We start from the raw sequence: 16,664 nt of genomic DNA, 5'->3' as shown, positions 1-16,664 counted from the left end.
TTCCCTACCTCACAAGGTTGCTTACAGGTTAGTTATTTCCCTTTTTACAGATAAGGAAACTGGCTTTCAGAGAAGGAACTTTTCGACACTGCTAGTAAGTAGTAGAACCAAGGTTCAAAACCTGGGTCTGTCTGATTCTAAAGCGATTTTCTCTTTACTGTGTCATGCTGTTTACAAAATCCTCTTTAAATTTAAGCATGCCATGCACATCATCATGATAATTTTTACTCTTTGTAAATTTTTATAGAAAGACAAATCTGACTCTTCAGGATAACACTTGTTATTTGAGACTTATTATATGAACTTAGTTATTTGAGAAATTTGGGGAAATGGATTTGAAAGTCCTTTTTTAAAAAAATTTCATTTATTGATTTTTAGAGAGAGGGGTAGGAAGAGAGAGAAAAACACCCATTTGTTGTTCCACTTATTTATGCATTCATTGGTTGATTTTTAAAAAATATATATTTTATTGATTTTAGAGAGGAAGGAAGAGGGAGAGAGATAGAAACATCAATGATGAGAGAAACATCACTGATTGGCTGCCTCCTGCACGCCCCCTACTAGGGATCAAGCCTGCAACCCAGGCATGTGCCCTTGGCCGGAATTGAACCTGGGACCCTTCAGTCCACAGGCTGACGCTCTATCCACTGAGCCAAACCAGCTAGGGCCATTGGTTGATTCTTGATGTGCCCTGACTGGGGATCGAACCTGCAAACTTGGTGCATTGGGTCAATGCTCTAACCAACTGATCTACTTGGCCAGGGCCAGATTTGAAAGTTCTTGAACAATTGTGCACATAGGAAAAAAATAACTCCCTAGGACCGTGGTCGGCAAACTGCGGCTCGCAGCCACATGCGGCTCTTTGGCCCCTTGAGTGTGGCTCTTCCTAAGCCTTAGGAGTACCCTAATTAAGTTAATAACAATGCACCTACCGATATAGTTTAAGTTTAAAAAATTTGGCTCTCAAAAGAAATTTCAATCGTCGTACTGTTGATATTTGGCTCTGTTGACTAATGAGTTTGCCGACCACTGCCCTAGGGAAATAGCAAAATACTGCTTTTTCTCAAATATGACTAGACCAAATGATACTCTTAAATTTTCTGTACCTAAGTGGAGAAAAGGTGTTTAACTTTCAGTTTTTCTGTGTCCTCATTGGTACCTGATCTAGTCTTCAAGCTTATGGTTCAGACATTGCTTCCTACAAGAAGTGCATATTTTTCTGAACTCATTGCACCTTTTAATAAGTTATAACAGAATCTGCCTTACATAATTTACATGTAACATCCTCGAGGACATCAATGAGATTTTTCTTTTGGTTATAGCACCTAGCACATAACTTGCACACAGTAAAGGCACTCAATTAAAATCTGTTGAGTGGGATCTTGAGTCAAAGGGTTGAGATTTTTAAAGATATGTCGTCGTAAAGTAGACTGATTAGTCAGTGAGATCTTAATAAAAATGACTTCAAGATAGCTGTAATAGCACATCTGTTCCCAATGGAATTAATGGGTTTGGGTTTTTGTTTTGTTTTTTGTGGGTGTGCCTGTTTTCTGAAAGTATCCAAAATTAACTCCCTTAGGATAGCCAAGTTTTTTTTTTGTTTTTTTAAAACATATTTTATTGATTTTTTACAGAGAGGAAGGGAGAGGGATAGAGAGTCAGAAACATCATTGAGAGAGAAACATTGATCAGCTGCCTCCTGCACACTCCCCACTGGGGATGTGCCCGCAACCAAGGTACATGCTCTTGACCGGAATCAAACCTGGGACCCTTGAGTCCGCAGGCCGCCGCTCTATCCGTTGAGCCAAACCGGTCAGGGCAGATAGCAAAGTTTGATATCTTTGATATTTTCAAAGTATCTTAAAATTAGTTGATACCTCGTATTCTTTGAAGATGATGAAGATTTTATGCCATTTAATTTTGAGGAAACCTGTGATCAGAATTTAAAGCCTTTCTCATGTCAATAAATAATTTATTCAAAGAATATAATTAAAAATTATCTTCGGTATATAATTAAAAGTCCGAATTCTTTTGCCTAGCCTGCTTTTCCTTTAGTCAAATCTAGTTATTTGTATGCATGCATATAAGCATAACCAATGGACATAAGACACTGGGGGGTAGGGGTGGCCGGGGGATTGTTAAGGGCGGGGAAAAAAGGAGACATATGTAATACTCTTTGTAATACTTTAAGCAATAAAACAAGTTTTAAAAATCTAGTTATTTGACATGAAGAACATAGCAGTAGAGGACAAACGTTGAGTGTAAAGTGCTTTGAACCACATAAATGTGAATGATCTTTCTAATGATCTTAAATCCTTTTTTTTGTCTGTGCCTCGCGCGGCACCGGGACGGGCAAGGCCGCCCGCCCCCCGGGCCACCAAGGGTTACTCTACCCCTCGGTTCTGGCTGCCGGGAGCAGAGGAGCTCCAGGCGGGCTAAGTGACTTTTAAAGGCTGAAGAAAGGTTCAGTGTGACCTCAGGCTTCTCTTGTGTGAAGTAATTATTCTGGTAGTAGTGATTCTAATTTTATAACATTTGGTAGTGAAGCTTAATAATAAATTAACCACATACTAAGATTCTCATGGTTAACAAACTAGTGCTTTAGTTACTTCTTGTCTCTTTTCAGAGGTACCAGTTGTTAACCTTGCTTAGCTCTCCTGATTGCTTTCCTTATTCTGGTCCTAAGGGAGGTTAGCTCAGCCCTGGTTTTAATTGAGAATAGATCTATGGGGTGACAGATTCACTTGTGCCGCTCTCTTTCCTTGGATTTGTAGATGTTCTCTGAGTGTTACACAGAATAGGAAGAGATTGTGGCTTTGTTTAATCTCTTGTTTGCCCTAAATATTATTCTCACCCGAGGCAGCCTCAAACTTAAAACATTTGCCTGTAATTGTATTTGACAAACGCCCTCTTGGAAAGGGGGTTTTGTACTTGAGCTCCCAGGCAGGTCAAATATTGACGATTGCCTTGCAAGTGGGTGGGGTCTTCCAGAGAACTATTATCAGATAGGTCAGATGATAACAATTGTTTAGGAATGAGGCTTTGAAAGAGTTCTAGGTCCACTCTGTTACCTCTGTTGGTTGCCAGGCTGCACTAGGAGAGTGGATTGTTTTCAAGGATAACTTATAGCTAGGCAAGTTACAATGCCTCAAGCTCACTGTTCTTAGCAGGATTCTACCATTTTTCTTAAATACTGGGCTGCTGCAAGTCTTTGGCTAGTTTGCAGAGTTCTGAAAAAGTAAATTCTGACAATTTTTGCCAATTTTTAAACTTTTTATGAAGGAGAGATTTCTTTACTTCATTATTCTCACTGATGTAATCCAGTGCATCACTTTTTAAAAAAAATATTTTTATTGATTTCAGAGATGAAGGGAGAGGGAGAGAGATAGAAACATGAGTGATGACAGAGAATCATTGCTGGCTGCCTCCTGCACACCCCCTACTGGGGATTGAGCCCACAACTCGGGCATGTGCCCTTGACCAGAATTGAACCTGGGACCCTTCAGTCCGCAGGGCAATGCTCTATCCACTGAGCCAAACCAGTAGGGCCAACCCATCACTTTTGGTAAAGGTAGGCACTGAGGCAGCAGAAATCTTCCCAAATCAATAGCTCTGAGCTTATCCATGAAGTTACTGGGTCAAGTGGAGGTAGGTAACACTCCTTCTAAATGGAGATATAAGTAGAAACCTTTAGCAATTCCTGTCTTTTGATTGGAGCTTTTAAGCCATTTACATTTACATTTAAAGTGATTATTGATAGGTACTCACTTATTGCCATTTTATTTTTAACTATGTTCCTTATGTTCTTACTTCTTCTGGAAGAAACTGTACTTCTTTGAGCGTTTGCATACTAGGTACATGTACTATCTTATTTAAGCTTCACTACAACCTTCATGAGGTGTAGGAGTATTATCCTCATTTTATAAATGAGGAAACTGAAGTGGGTGAAATGCTACAGGCCACAAAGCTATTAAGTGACATACCTACGATTCAGACCTGTAAAGGCCATTTCCTTTCTACTATATTTTTCATTTATTGCAGCAGTTGCCAACTGGTGGTCCGTGAGGTTCGAAAGGTTGGCGACTGCTGATTTATTGGGCTGTCACTGTGTGACTGCTATATTTAATCATACTTTTTCATTTAGTCATCACTCAATTCTTTAAGGTAGATTTTATTACCCCCATTTTACAAAAGAGGAAACTGAGGCTGAGAGGTTAGACCTCTTGCTCAGGTTATAGGGTAATTAGCACAGAGTCAGTTCTACTGGACTCCTTCACCCATACCTTTGCGCTGCTTCATAGGCCAGGGATTACCACACCTTTTTCTGTTCACCTGCTGCTGGGAACAGCCTATGCTTTTTCCCTGGTAAGAAGACCTTTGTCTGGTGTCCAAAGTTTTAGAGTGACCAAGGTCAAATGAAATCCTCTTGGCTACCCATGTCTCTACTAGAAAGAGCTCTGGATTAGAAATTCTGGCTTGGCCACTAAATTTGGCTCTCTGAAAGCTTGTACCTCTTAGAGCCACAGTTTTCTCAGCTATAATTGGCCTTCAAAATGGGATATGCAAAGAAGAAAATACCTGCTACTTTTCTCATTTCTTTTTAATTTGTTAGTGTGTTTTTAATGAATAATAGTGGTTCATATACATGATTTGGGTATGTTTGTTAGGTAGTTTACTGGTGGGATGTCTAACCATAGATCCCTGGTCTATGAAGTGTGAGGAGTTTGGACTACAGTGTGTTCCAGGGCCATATTCTATATAATAAAAGGGTAATATGCAAATCGACTGAACTGCGGAATGACCGGACCACCGAGGGGCAGACACTCAATGCAGGAGCTGCCGCCTGGTGGTCAGTGTGCTCCCACAGGGGGAATGCCACTCAGCCACAAGCCATGCTGCCAAGCGTAGCAGCCTGCCTCTGCGGCAGCACTAAGGATGTCCAACTGCGGCATAGGCAGGGAGCGGGCCTAAGCCATCAGTTGGACATCCCCCGAGGGCTCCAGGACTGTGAAAGGATGCAGGCCACACTGAGGGCAAACACCCCCCCCCCCCCCCCCCAGTGCATGAATGCCATGCACCAGGCCTCCAGTTCTGTCATAATTTACCAGAAAGGTTTCTTGTATTTGGGTTGAAAACTTGGCAATGTTAATTCTTTGACTACTGTTGACCTTGATATATGTGGTTATTTTTCCTTTTTTCAAGTCTTTTCCCCAGTTGTAGTCTCTACAGCCAGAGATGCTCTCTACTTCCCTACAGTGTTGTGGTGCTTGTGATTTCCAGGCATGTGTGCTGTCACTGGTTTCTGGAAGGAACCTGAAGGAGCTTGTGGAACTGGCAGAGTAGGCAGAATAGTTGTGGCCATTTTCACCTTGGCAGCCAGGTTCAGGGGCCCTATCTTGCTCTCTTTGCATTGAATCACAATTGGAGCAACTGCAAAGCTCTGACTGATTGCATCTTTCTGATCGTTGGAAACCTAGGCAAAACTATTCTTGGTCTTCTTTACCCTGAGATATCCCAGTCACTGTGTACAACTTAGACCTAAGAGAGTTCTCTGGGAAGGCAAGGTATTTACCTCACCCCAAAGAAACTAAAGAACCCCAGGTACCACAGTAATCACTGCTCACTTCCTTTAGGCTAGCCCCCTGAGGTCTTTCCTCCCATCTGAGGAGGTTCTGCCCTTCTGCTCACCCGCCTTGCCTAGAGTTCCAGGCGCCTCATTAGGAGACGCACATACACAGTGCTCATACTTACCTTGCTATGAGTCCTTTTTCTTATCCTTTCATAAATACTGTCCCTCTCACCATCTTTGAAAGAGTTCCAGTTAGTTACCAAAGATGGTATAACAGCTGTCACAGTCCCCACTAATAAGAATCTGATAAAAATAATGGAGTCAGTTAGATGCAATACCAGTAAACACCATTTAATTTACTTTGGAGAAAGGGAAAATGCTTCCAGTTCACCTATGACATTCCACCAATTGTAAGATGCATCCTGATTGCAGATGTTAAATGGGAAACATCTTAGAATCTATGAAAGTGGAAGTTTCCTTCTGTACCTAACTCTCAAGTAGGAGAGCAAACACTGGAGAGACTAGGAACCCAGGGAGTAGCTGAGAGCTTTATAGAGTGAGCAAATATGGAAGCCAGCGGTAACTCCAAGATGTAGCAGCTGGCAGGGTCTGAACAATGAATATCTTCTAAAAAAATCCTCTTACCAGAAGGTTGGAAGCAGTCCTAATTATGATTGTAGATGTTGAAAGGGCTAGTTGCCTGTTGCCTAAAGAGACTGAGGAATGAATAAATGTTTCAATTTTTTTAAATTCAATTAGATGAGTGTCTACTATGTGCAAAGAGCTGTGGTACATAAAATTAATGTAGTTTTAAAGTTTGTAGTTTTTTAAAAAATATATTTTTATTGATTTTATAGAGGAAGGGAGAGGGAGACAGAGAGAGACACATCAATGATAAGAGAGAATCATTGATTGGGTGCCTCCTGCATGCCCCACACTAAGGATCAAGCCTGCAACCTGGGCATGTGCCCTGAATGACTTCCTGGTTCAAAGGTTGATTCTCAACCACTGAGCCACCCAGCCGGGCAAAGTTTGTAGTTTTCACATCCAATCCAGCCTCTAATAATTTTGTGACTAAATTGTTAATTCTGTCATTAAATAAACCAACTCAGTTGAGTGGTAGTTCTGGTAACATCAGTTCTTGCAGAAATATGAAAATGACCCAACTCCCAAATGTAAACATTTTTAAAAGCAACTGCATAAATCTTCCACATTATTCCTGAACTCTTAGCCAATGTATTTTTCTCAAACATGTGGATCTTCATCTACATAGATAATATATAGATGTTTCATAAGCTATCCCTAAGTTTAAGGAGCGTACCATTCTCTGTAGAAAAAGAAGTGATGTTACATAGTTTTTCTTTCGCCAGAGGACCTAGTCTGTACATTATTTCTGTTTATGGGTTGGCCACTACTAAACAGTAATTATAGATCTAATTATTGATTTAGAAGAGTAGACTGTTGTGAAGAAGTAAACTATGGATCTGAGTGAGAGAAGTTAGCTCCTAGAGCATTTGCGATTTTTCAGGAATTCTCTGACTTTACCAACATGTGACAGTTTTGATACTTAAAATCCTTAGCTCACTTTTTCTCCCCAAGTGTGTAATACTTTTATATAGTTGTGGTAGAAAATCTTATTCAGGTGGACTTCTAATCAGACTTTCTTTGCTTTTATTTTTAACTATCCTAAGTTATAAATATTTATTTTGTAGGTATCATAGCTGCAAATGTCTTTGTATTCTGTTTATGGAGAGTACCTTCTCTACAGCGGGGAATGATCAGATATTTCACATCCAATCCAGCCTCAAGTAAGTCTGACTTGTGTGATTTTATTTTGAGGTAGAGGTAATATGAAAGAAATATGCTTTATGTTAATTGAATTTTATAAAAAGGATGAGTTCTTATTAACAGTTATAAGGAAAATCAGAGGATAGCCTGTAAGCTCTTCGAGAACAGGGGCCTCCACTTTCTTACTGCTATGTCCTGGGTACCACAACTGGCTCTGTTTTTGTTTCCCATGTTTGATTTCACAATAATAATGAAGAAATCTAAAATAGACTATTTTTACTGGGGTATGTTCCACGATTACCAATCTGTGTTTTTCTTCTCTTCTAGAGGTCCTTTGTTCTCCAATGTTGCTGTCCACGTTCAGTCATTTCTCCTTGTTTCACATGGCAGCAAATATGTATGTGTTGTGGAGCTTCTCCTCCAGCATCGTGAACATCCTGGGCCAGGAGCAGTTCATGGCCGTGTACTTATCTGCAGGTAACAAGCTTTATTCCTGGGCTTTGCAGAGCGCACTCACTCACCCATGTGGAGAAGGGACAAAGGAAATGACTAGAGCCATGTTCTACGCACAGGAAGTGCTCAGTATGCATTTGTTTCTCAGGTTGTACGCACAGAAGACGACCACAGACTGGTGGGGCTGTTGCTTCACTTTTGCAGATTTTCTCTTACTGTGAATTATTTAGCTACTGTTTAGTTTTAAATTAGTAAGTTAAACAGTAGTTAAAGTTTTGTGTTGAACTTAAACATGTCCTTTTTATGTCACTAGGTCTTGGTTTATTTTATTTAAAAAATATTTTTATTGATTTCAGAGAGAGAGAGAGAGAGAGAGAGAGAAAGAAACATCAATGATGAGAGAGAATCACTGATTGGCTGCCTCCTGTATGCCCCACACTGGGGATCAAGCCCACAACCCAAGCATGTGCCCTGACTGGGACCTCCTGGTTCATAGGTTGATGAGCTACTCCGGCTGGGCTTGGTCTCTTTATTTTACAGATAAATAGTTCCTAGACTTCCCGGCTGTCGCAGTCATCTGAATCTTTATTCAGTAACCTTAAGCGCATTCCCACAGTGTGTTCAGCTTCCAGAAGGCTTTTTCCAGGGCTCTCCTGTAAGATTGTCAGGAATGAGTTTATTCTTGCAAGCGTACGTGGTAGCAGGGACCCACTTTGGTTGTGGTCCAGGAGGTAGCATCATTTCCTTATTTCAGCCAGGAAGTGGTAGGGCAGAATTCCAGGTTCCTGATGTTGCTAACTTGAATTGATTCGTTAAATTTTGTTTATCTCTCTTTGTAAAATGTACTTAATTAAAGCCATAAAGTATAAAAGTTCATCTTTTAAATCCCTTCATTTAAAGCAGGATATCTGATAGTTATTCTGTAGTGAGCTTAGAGATGGAAGACCTAGGTTTAGATATTTTTTTCTGCCACCAGCTGTGTGATGTTACAGAAAAGACTATATACCTCTCTGAGGATAATGATATGTAGAAAGATTAAATAGAAGCATCTACCACAAGGCCCAGAATGAGTACTTAATTAGTGTTATCAAATACTCGTGTTCATCTAGTCCCTCAGAACTAGAAGCTGAGTGGTTTCTCTGGGTAAGATAAGGGTGTAGTTTTCCCCCAAGCATTAGTTGTATTGTAGGTCAAAGAGTCTTTTAAGTGCCATTAATACCTGCTCTGTTGGAAGTTGTTTTTATAAATGAGCCACACTCAGCTCAGGTGATGTTGGAGGCAATGGCATCTGTAAAGGACCATCTATCTAAGTCTGCAGCAGAATCAGTGGGTGAGCTAGGTAAATAAGGACTCTGCAGTCCCACTGCAGGGTTCTGATTTAGTGTTTGGAATGCAGCCCAGAGGATTCCCAGACAGTTGGCGAGTTTGGAATTAGTCTCTTTACTTCACGATATAGATGAGGAAAAAGGTAACTGAGAGGTCAAGTAAATGACTCTGTTACTCAGGAAGTTGTACTGTCGGTCTGGCTTTCCTTTCCCTGTAAAATACCAGGAGTGAGACATGCCTGCACCTCCTATGACCCAGCTGGGTCCCCGCACTGTTCGTCTCTGTGCGTGGAGGTCAGAAATGGGAAACACTGTGATACCTCACTAAAATGACTGAAATGTGCTTATTTCTCAGGTGTTATTTCCAATTTTGTCAGTTATGTGTGTAAAGTTGCTACAGGAAGATATGGACCATCACTTGGAGCAGTAAGTATTTCTAACTTAAAATATTTTAATTTTACAGATAAAATTAAAAGTTTACAGAAGTTTTTAACTTCATTTTGAAATAATTTTAGAGTTACAAAAAGTGGCAAAATTAGTACAGAGAGTTCCTATATGCCCTTCACCCTACTGTTAACTACAGAAGGACCACATAGTTATCAAAGTCAGGAAATTAGCATTGAAACAGTTATTTCTATTAACTGTTAACTAATCTATATCTAATTTAGAATTTATACATTTCTAAAGCCTTGTAAATTTGAGGCTATAAATTTTAACTATTGGTCATTTATATATGCTTACTGGAATAGAGTACATATCAAGAGTAGCCAACAAGATAGGAAATCAACCTAGGTGGCCATCAAGAGATGAATGAATAAAGATGTAGCATACACACACACACACACACACACACACAATGGAGAATTAACCATTAGAAACAATGAAATCTTGCCATTTACAGCAACATGGATGGACCTAGAGCAGCGGTTCTCAACCTGTGGGTCGCGACCAGTTTGGGGGTCGAACGACTCTTTCACAGGGGTCGCCTAAGACCATCGGAAAACACGTATATAATTACATATTGTTTTTGTGATTATCACTATGCTTTAATTATGTTCAATTTGTAACAATGAAAATATATCCTGCATATCAGATATTTACATGACCATTCATAACAGTAGCAAAATTACAGTTATGAAGTAGCAACAAAAATAATTGTATGGTTGGGCGTCACCACAACATGAGGAACTGTGTTAAAGGGTCGCGGCATTAGGAAGGTTGAGAACCACAGGCCTAGAGGGTATTATGCTCAGTGAAGTAAATTGGCGGCACCAGTTTACATTCCCATCAGCAGGGCACAGGGTTCCCTTTTCTCCACATTCTTGCCAACACCTGTTACTTCATGTCCTTTCTATGAACGGCATTCTAACACATGTGAGGTGATACCTGGTTTTGGTTTTGATGATTTGTGATGTTGAGCACCTTTTCGTGTACCTGTTGGTCATTTATTTGTATGTCTTTGGGAAAATGTCTGTTCAGATTCTTTGCCCATTTTTTAACCCCTTTGCCCAATATTTTGTACAGTAGTAACTGAATGCTTTTTTTTAAATCTTCACCCTAGGATATGTTTTCTTTTTAAAAAAATATATTTTTATTGATTTCAGAGAGGAAGGGAGAGAGCGAGAGAGATAGAAACATCAATGATGAGAGAATCACTGATTGGCTGCCTCCTGCATGCAACCCAGGCATGTGCCCTTGACTGGAATTGAACCTGGAACCCTTCAGTCCGTAGGCCAATGCTCCATCCACAGAGCCAAACCGGCCAGGGCTATTTTATTGATTTTTTTTTGGTGGGGGGAGGGAGGAGAGAAAGAGAGATAGAGAAAGAGAGAGAATGGAAACATCAGTGTGAGAGAGAAACATCAGTTAGTTGCCTCCCACTCACCCTGACCCTGCTTGAACCCGCAACCTTTTGGTATATGGGACAATATTGCAACTTACTAAGCCACCCGGCCAGGGCAGTCACTGAAACTTTTAAGCTTTGTGCTCACCTAGAAACTTGTGGCTTGTTAGCTTTCTGGAAAGTACTTCTGCTTTAGATGTTGAGGTCACTAAGCAGTTGCCTGCTGAGCGTCTCACCAGTGTGTCCATTTGCAGTCAGGCGCCATCATGACGGTCCTGGCAGCTGTCTGCACTAAGATCCCAGAGGGGAGGCTCGCCATTATCTTTCTCCCGATGTTCACGTTCACCGCAGGGACTGTGAGTATTTTCATGAAGTGAGGTGTTGGGATGGTGGTGGTGTTTTTATATTGACTGAATTCTTGCCCTTAAATTAGAAATGTCAGTGCTGAAGGAACCAAAGTTGTACCAGTTATGTTCTTTTTTTGCTGGCTTGCAGGCCCTAAAAGCCATTATTGCCATGGATACAGCTGGAATGATCCTGGGATGGAAATTTTTTGATCATGCAGCACATCTTGGGGGAGCTCTCTTTGGAATGTAAGTTTTGAGTGTAACTGATTGCTACATGGCTTTTTCAGGTCATTTTCCTCTTAAAGAAGACAGAGTAAGGCGGGGGCAGGTGGGCTTGGGAGGGCGAGGAATCCTCAACATGGTTTGCTTTGGCCTTACCCAGTTTCACATGTGAGGTGGGACATGAGAATACCAGCCCTGCCCCTGCCTCAGTCACTTGTAGAGAGAGACCGACTGTGCCTTTACCCTACCCTTAACCTCAGGCCACCCCCACTCCTCACCTGTCATGATTCCCAGCCTCTTTTGGAGACTGTTCTCCAGCCCCCAGTCTGGGCTATCATCTCCTTTCCCCACTCTCAGGCCTCCTCTCCCCTGCCCAGACCCCACCCTGACCTCCATCGCACAGGTGCTAGGCAGACGCCGAGTGGGCAGAGCTGTGCTTTGCCTGCAGTGAGCGTGTGCGTGCATGCACACTGCGTGACAGGCCAGTGGTAACCACTTCTGAGCATCTGTTACATGGCAGGCACTGAGCTACTACCTCACGTTACACTATCATTACCTCTATGAATGAGCTCAGTTGCTACGGGAAGATATGGACCATCACTTGGAGCAGTATTTTCATGAAGTGAGGTGTGGAGACAGTGGTAGTATTTTTTTTTTAAGAGGTGTCCTTTTTTTTGAGAGAGAGAGTTAGAAACATCGATGAGAGAAACATCGATCAGCTGCCTCCTGCACAACTCCTACTGGGGATGTGCCTGCAACCAAGATACATGCCCTTGACCGGAATCAAACCTGGGACCCTTCAGTCTGCAGGCCGACGCTCTATCCACTGAGCCAAACCGGTCAGGGCAGTGGTGGTATTTTTATATTGACTGAATTCTTGCTCTTAAATTAGAAATGTCAAACTGCTCTTAAGTAGCCTAGCAGAACTCAGTTCCAGAGCCCTTCCGCCCTATCATACTTGAATATAATTGCATTGTGGTCACAAGGTCCTTCACATTTGCTTCAGACAGTGGACGTTCTGTATGTAGCGTCTTTGTCACACAACTTCCCCAGGACTCCTGGAGCCCTCTGACCAGGAGAGTCCCTTTAGCAGAGTTATCGTCCGTCTGATGCGCTGGATCCCCTGATGGCCTATCTTTTCTTGTATAAATGTTGCCTTTTGCCTTTACTTGGTTTTTACTTTGTTTCATGACAATGGGAAAACTGAAGTTTTTAAATTTTTTTTTTAGAAAAGAAGAATCTATTCCCAGTGGAGCAGTTTTGCCCAGTAGGCGGTAGAATTAAATGCCATTATGCCATTTTTAATTTTTAGTGATGATTAAAGAATAGTATGTGTGAGTTCTAGCTTTAACATCAGCACATTATAAATAGTAGACACTGACCTGATATTACAGCATGAGAAACGAAGACTTATGAAAAAGCATTCTGTTTTATGAACTCTAAATTTATCTGAATCCTTCCATGTGTACTTAAAGGATCTTATCCCCAGCAGGTTTTATTCTTCTGAACTATAATTAGGTGTCTTTTTTCCATTTTAAGTCCAGGATCTGAAAGGCAGAGGAATCCATTTTCTTTGCTGTTTGTAATTTCAACTTGTTGTATTTACTCTGTCTCATCACATCCAGAACATCTTCAGATAGAGAAGTCCTTGCTAATAAATAGAAAGGTTCCATTAGCATCCTCCGCACATTTCCTTGACTTTATGTCCCTCCCCAAATTTTATGTTCTTCACCTCGTGCTGCTGCAATAATAATAGCTGACGAGTGAATATGTGCGGTTGCCTAAGCTACAGACGGATGTGTGTAATACTCTTAAAATCCTGTGAGGTATCCTTTTTACCTTAAAGAAGGGCACTCGTTCAAGGTCACAAAGTCATTGCAGAGATAGAGTTTCAGATTGCACACCAGACTGAGGCTGTAAAAAAAAAAAGACACCCAGAAATTGGTTGTTTTGTAGTGTCTTCCTAATTTAAATTTAGTGGAATAACCAATTTACATTAGAACTTACATTATAATCAGAAAGGTGTTCTGGTAGGATTAACATATTTGACTCTGCTTGAAATAAGTAGGTTAAAAATGTTTGGGGAGAACACGGTATTAATGGAGAGTTTCTGACAAATGAGTCATTTCTTTTTTTTTTTTTTAACATATTTTATTGATTTCTTACAGAGAGGCAGGGAGAGGGATAGAGAGTTAGAAACGTGGATGAGAGAGAAACATCAATCAGCTGCCTCCTGCACACTCCCTACTGGGGATGTGCCCGCAACCAAGGTACATGCCCTTGACCGGAATCGAACCTGGGACCTTTCAGTCCGCAGGCTCTATCCTCTGAGCCAAACCAGTCAGGGCAAATGAGTCATTTCTTGAAAGAGTTTTACAATTGCATTTGAATCTTAAAGTGATACTTTCTTTCTTGTTCTAAGTTTACCACAGAATTTGACTCTAAACCCAAAATCTTGTTACATGACCATTAATTTGCATGCTTTTAAAAATATTTTTAATGGATTTTTGTAGTGTGAGAAGAAGGGAGAGGGAGAGAGAGAAATATTGATGTAAGAGCAAAAAATCAATTGGCTGCCTCCTGCATGCCCCCTACCGGGGATTGAGCCCACAAGCAGGGCATGGCAGCTTCTCAGTATACCGGGTGACACCCTTCCAACTGAGCCACACTGGCTGCATGTTTTTATAAATTTCTTTCTGTGAGTTTACTGGTTTTCTTAATTTTTCAAAATGGTAATGGTGACTTTTTATGATCAGATTTTAATTATTTTTATTGAATATTAAAAATTAGGTACAAAGTCAACCACTTATAATAAAAATACTCAGGCCAAAGCCGGTTTGGCTCAGTGGATAGAGCTTCGGCCTGCAGACTGAAAGGTCCCAGGTTCGATTCCGGTCAAGGGCATGTACCTGGGTTGCGGGCATATCCCCAGTAGGAGATGTGCAGGAGGCAGCTGATCGATGTTTCTCTCTCATCGATGTTTCTAACTCTCTATCTCTCTCCCTTCCTCTCTGTAAAAACTCAATAAAATATATATTTAAAAAAATTTTAAAAAAATACTCAGAACATTTAAAATGTTAAAACCTTAAACTGCTATTCTGATACACATGTAAAGCAAATAGTGCATTTTTTTCAGTCAGGTGTCTTAGAGATGCAAAAATCAACAAAATCTGGTCTTTCCCTCAGGGGACAAGAAATCTGGGGAAACCAGGACAAAAATAAAGGTTTCAGTAATAAACAATTTCATTAACAGCCATTTCAAATCAATCCCACCTCCTCCAGGAACCCTCCCAGCTTCCCCCAGCCCAGGAGGAGAGGTAGATGCCCCTGAGTCACACTTTCAACTTGCGCTGCCCTGAGGTTGAGCACCTGGTCTTGCAGTACCTGGACCTGTCAGCTTCTCAAAAGCAGGCCCTTCTCATTGGTCCCTCACTCTGTGCTCCTCGGTGGGCAGTGGTTAGAGCACAGGTTTCAGAATCAAGTTTGGGTTCTGGTCTCAGTTCTGGTGATTCCTAGTTGTGCAACCTGAGCTAGTGAAGTCACTAAACCTGTCAGTGTTTCATCTTCCTTAGCTCAGGCTGCTTTTAGGCAGTTTTTTAACAGGAGAATGGGGATTAGAACTGTACTTTAAAAGATGGGTAGAATTTGGATCAGCAAACGACCCTTTGTGTAGCCAGGTGGAAAATGGCGAAACATTTAAACTAGCCATCACTAGTAAGTCAGCTCTATTTCTCAATTTTCTTACCAGGATTAGAATTGGTCTGACCTGGTGGTGAGTCCTTGATGGGCCACTTAGAAGCTGTTAGCACCTTGGGCAGATTACCTTCTCTCAGACGTGGCCTCCTCGTGTCTGTAACAGGAGACGTGATGCTTAACTTGCAGGGCTGTGGTGAATCCAGAGTAGTGTGTGTGAAGTACTTACACTTCTCAGTTCAGTCCCATGTGGTCCCACCCTACTTCGACCCTTTACATACTCCAAATATTAAAGGTAAATCATGGATATATCACATAAATTAATCAGCTACTTTAACAAGCTAGATAGTAAATGACGCGGCATTAATTTTGTAAATGTCATCATGGTGCTTAGCCTGTGTATGTCATACTGTTTGAATGTGGGCCTGCTTTGTTTTTCTTTTTCCCAGATGGTATATTACTTACGGTCATGAACTCATTTGGAAGAACAGGGAGCCTCTAGTAAAAATTTGGCATGAAATGAGGACTAATGGCCCCAAAAAAGGAGGTGGCTCTAAGTAAGACGGGTTGGACGACCCTGGTGCATCTGGTCCTTGCTGCCGGGAAGCCCCAGGAACACATCGGCCCTGGAGTGACCACGTCTGTGCTCCTGCCTGGAAGACACCGGCTTCTGCTTTCCCAGAATTCTAAACTGTGTCCTCAGTACATGTCTCACTAGAAAGTGAACTGACAATGTTGTGACATAAAGGTTTATACTCTAGTTTGTAAACAGAGGGTGTGTGTCTCTTCTGAAGAGCAGTAGTGCTGCCCTGGGATCCTGTTATGTCTGATGTAGGTTGAGCTGTGAACCCAGCAGGGTGCACAGGGGAAGACCGGATGGAAACTTGGAGGGGAATCTGGAATGGCTCCCAGGTTTTTGCACAGTGGCCTTCTCACATCTCTGCTAAGCACTTACCCTTACCTACCTGCCCCTTTCCTGGGCTGACTAATAGGTCAAAGTTAAGAGTATCTTCTCTGACACGGTCTGAAACAACAGCTGCATTATTTTATAGTTTCCCAAGAGAGTTAATGTTTCCTGGCAGTTAGGGGCATACACAAAAAGCTATTTTTAGGCTTTTGCTTTCTTGGTTAACATTGAAACTTAATGAGACTTAAAGGAAATATCTCAGATAAATTCAGACTAGAGCCTGAGCCTAATTGCATCTTACATTTGAAAAGATACATTCTTTGAATTTAAGCATTTTACTGAAATACCAGACAATGGTCATCATAGTAGCTTCACTTTTGTGCAACTAACTTGCCCTCATGATTGAGAGTTATTTCTAGGAAATGCAATTTGAGAATTTAAGTTTTTCGTGAGTAGATTTACCAGAGGAGTTTATTTTTAAAAAAATATTTTTATTGATTTCAGAGAGGAAGGGAAA

At 41.2% G+C, this 16,664-nt stretch overlaps 1 protein-coding gene across 1 annotated transcript in view; it reads left to right on the top strand.

The window, feature by feature from the left end:
- The window catches only part of PARL (presenilin associated, rhomboid-like), a 23,211-nt gene extending 7,202 nt beyond the window's left edge, over window positions 1-16,009 (top strand). Inside the window, exons 5-10 of the mRNA XM_015570407.1 lie at window positions 7,282-7,377; window positions 7,685-7,834; window positions 9,491-9,561; window positions 11,233-11,334; window positions 11,474-11,571; window positions 15,690-16,009. Of these exons, the coding sequence (XP_015425893.1) occupies window positions 7,282-7,377; window positions 7,685-7,834; window positions 9,491-9,561; window positions 11,233-11,334; window positions 11,474-11,571; window positions 15,690-15,801 (629 nt within the window). The 3' untranslated portion in view covers window positions 15,802-16,009. The remainder of the gene's footprint in view (window positions 1-7,281; window positions 7,378-7,684; window positions 7,835-9,490; window positions 9,562-11,232; window positions 11,335-11,473; window positions 11,572-15,689) is intronic.
- Window positions 16,010-16,664: the final 655 nt, after the last annotated feature.

This window comes from Myotis davidii, unplaced genomic scaffold, assembly GCF_000327345.1.
Source record: "Myotis davidii unplaced genomic scaffold, ASM32734v1 scaffold27, whole genome shotgun sequence".
Classification (NCBI taxonomy): domain Eukaryota; kingdom Metazoa; phylum Chordata; class Mammalia; order Chiroptera; family Vespertilionidae; genus Myotis; species Myotis davidii.
This window is presented reverse-complemented; position numbering and strand designations above follow the sequence as displayed.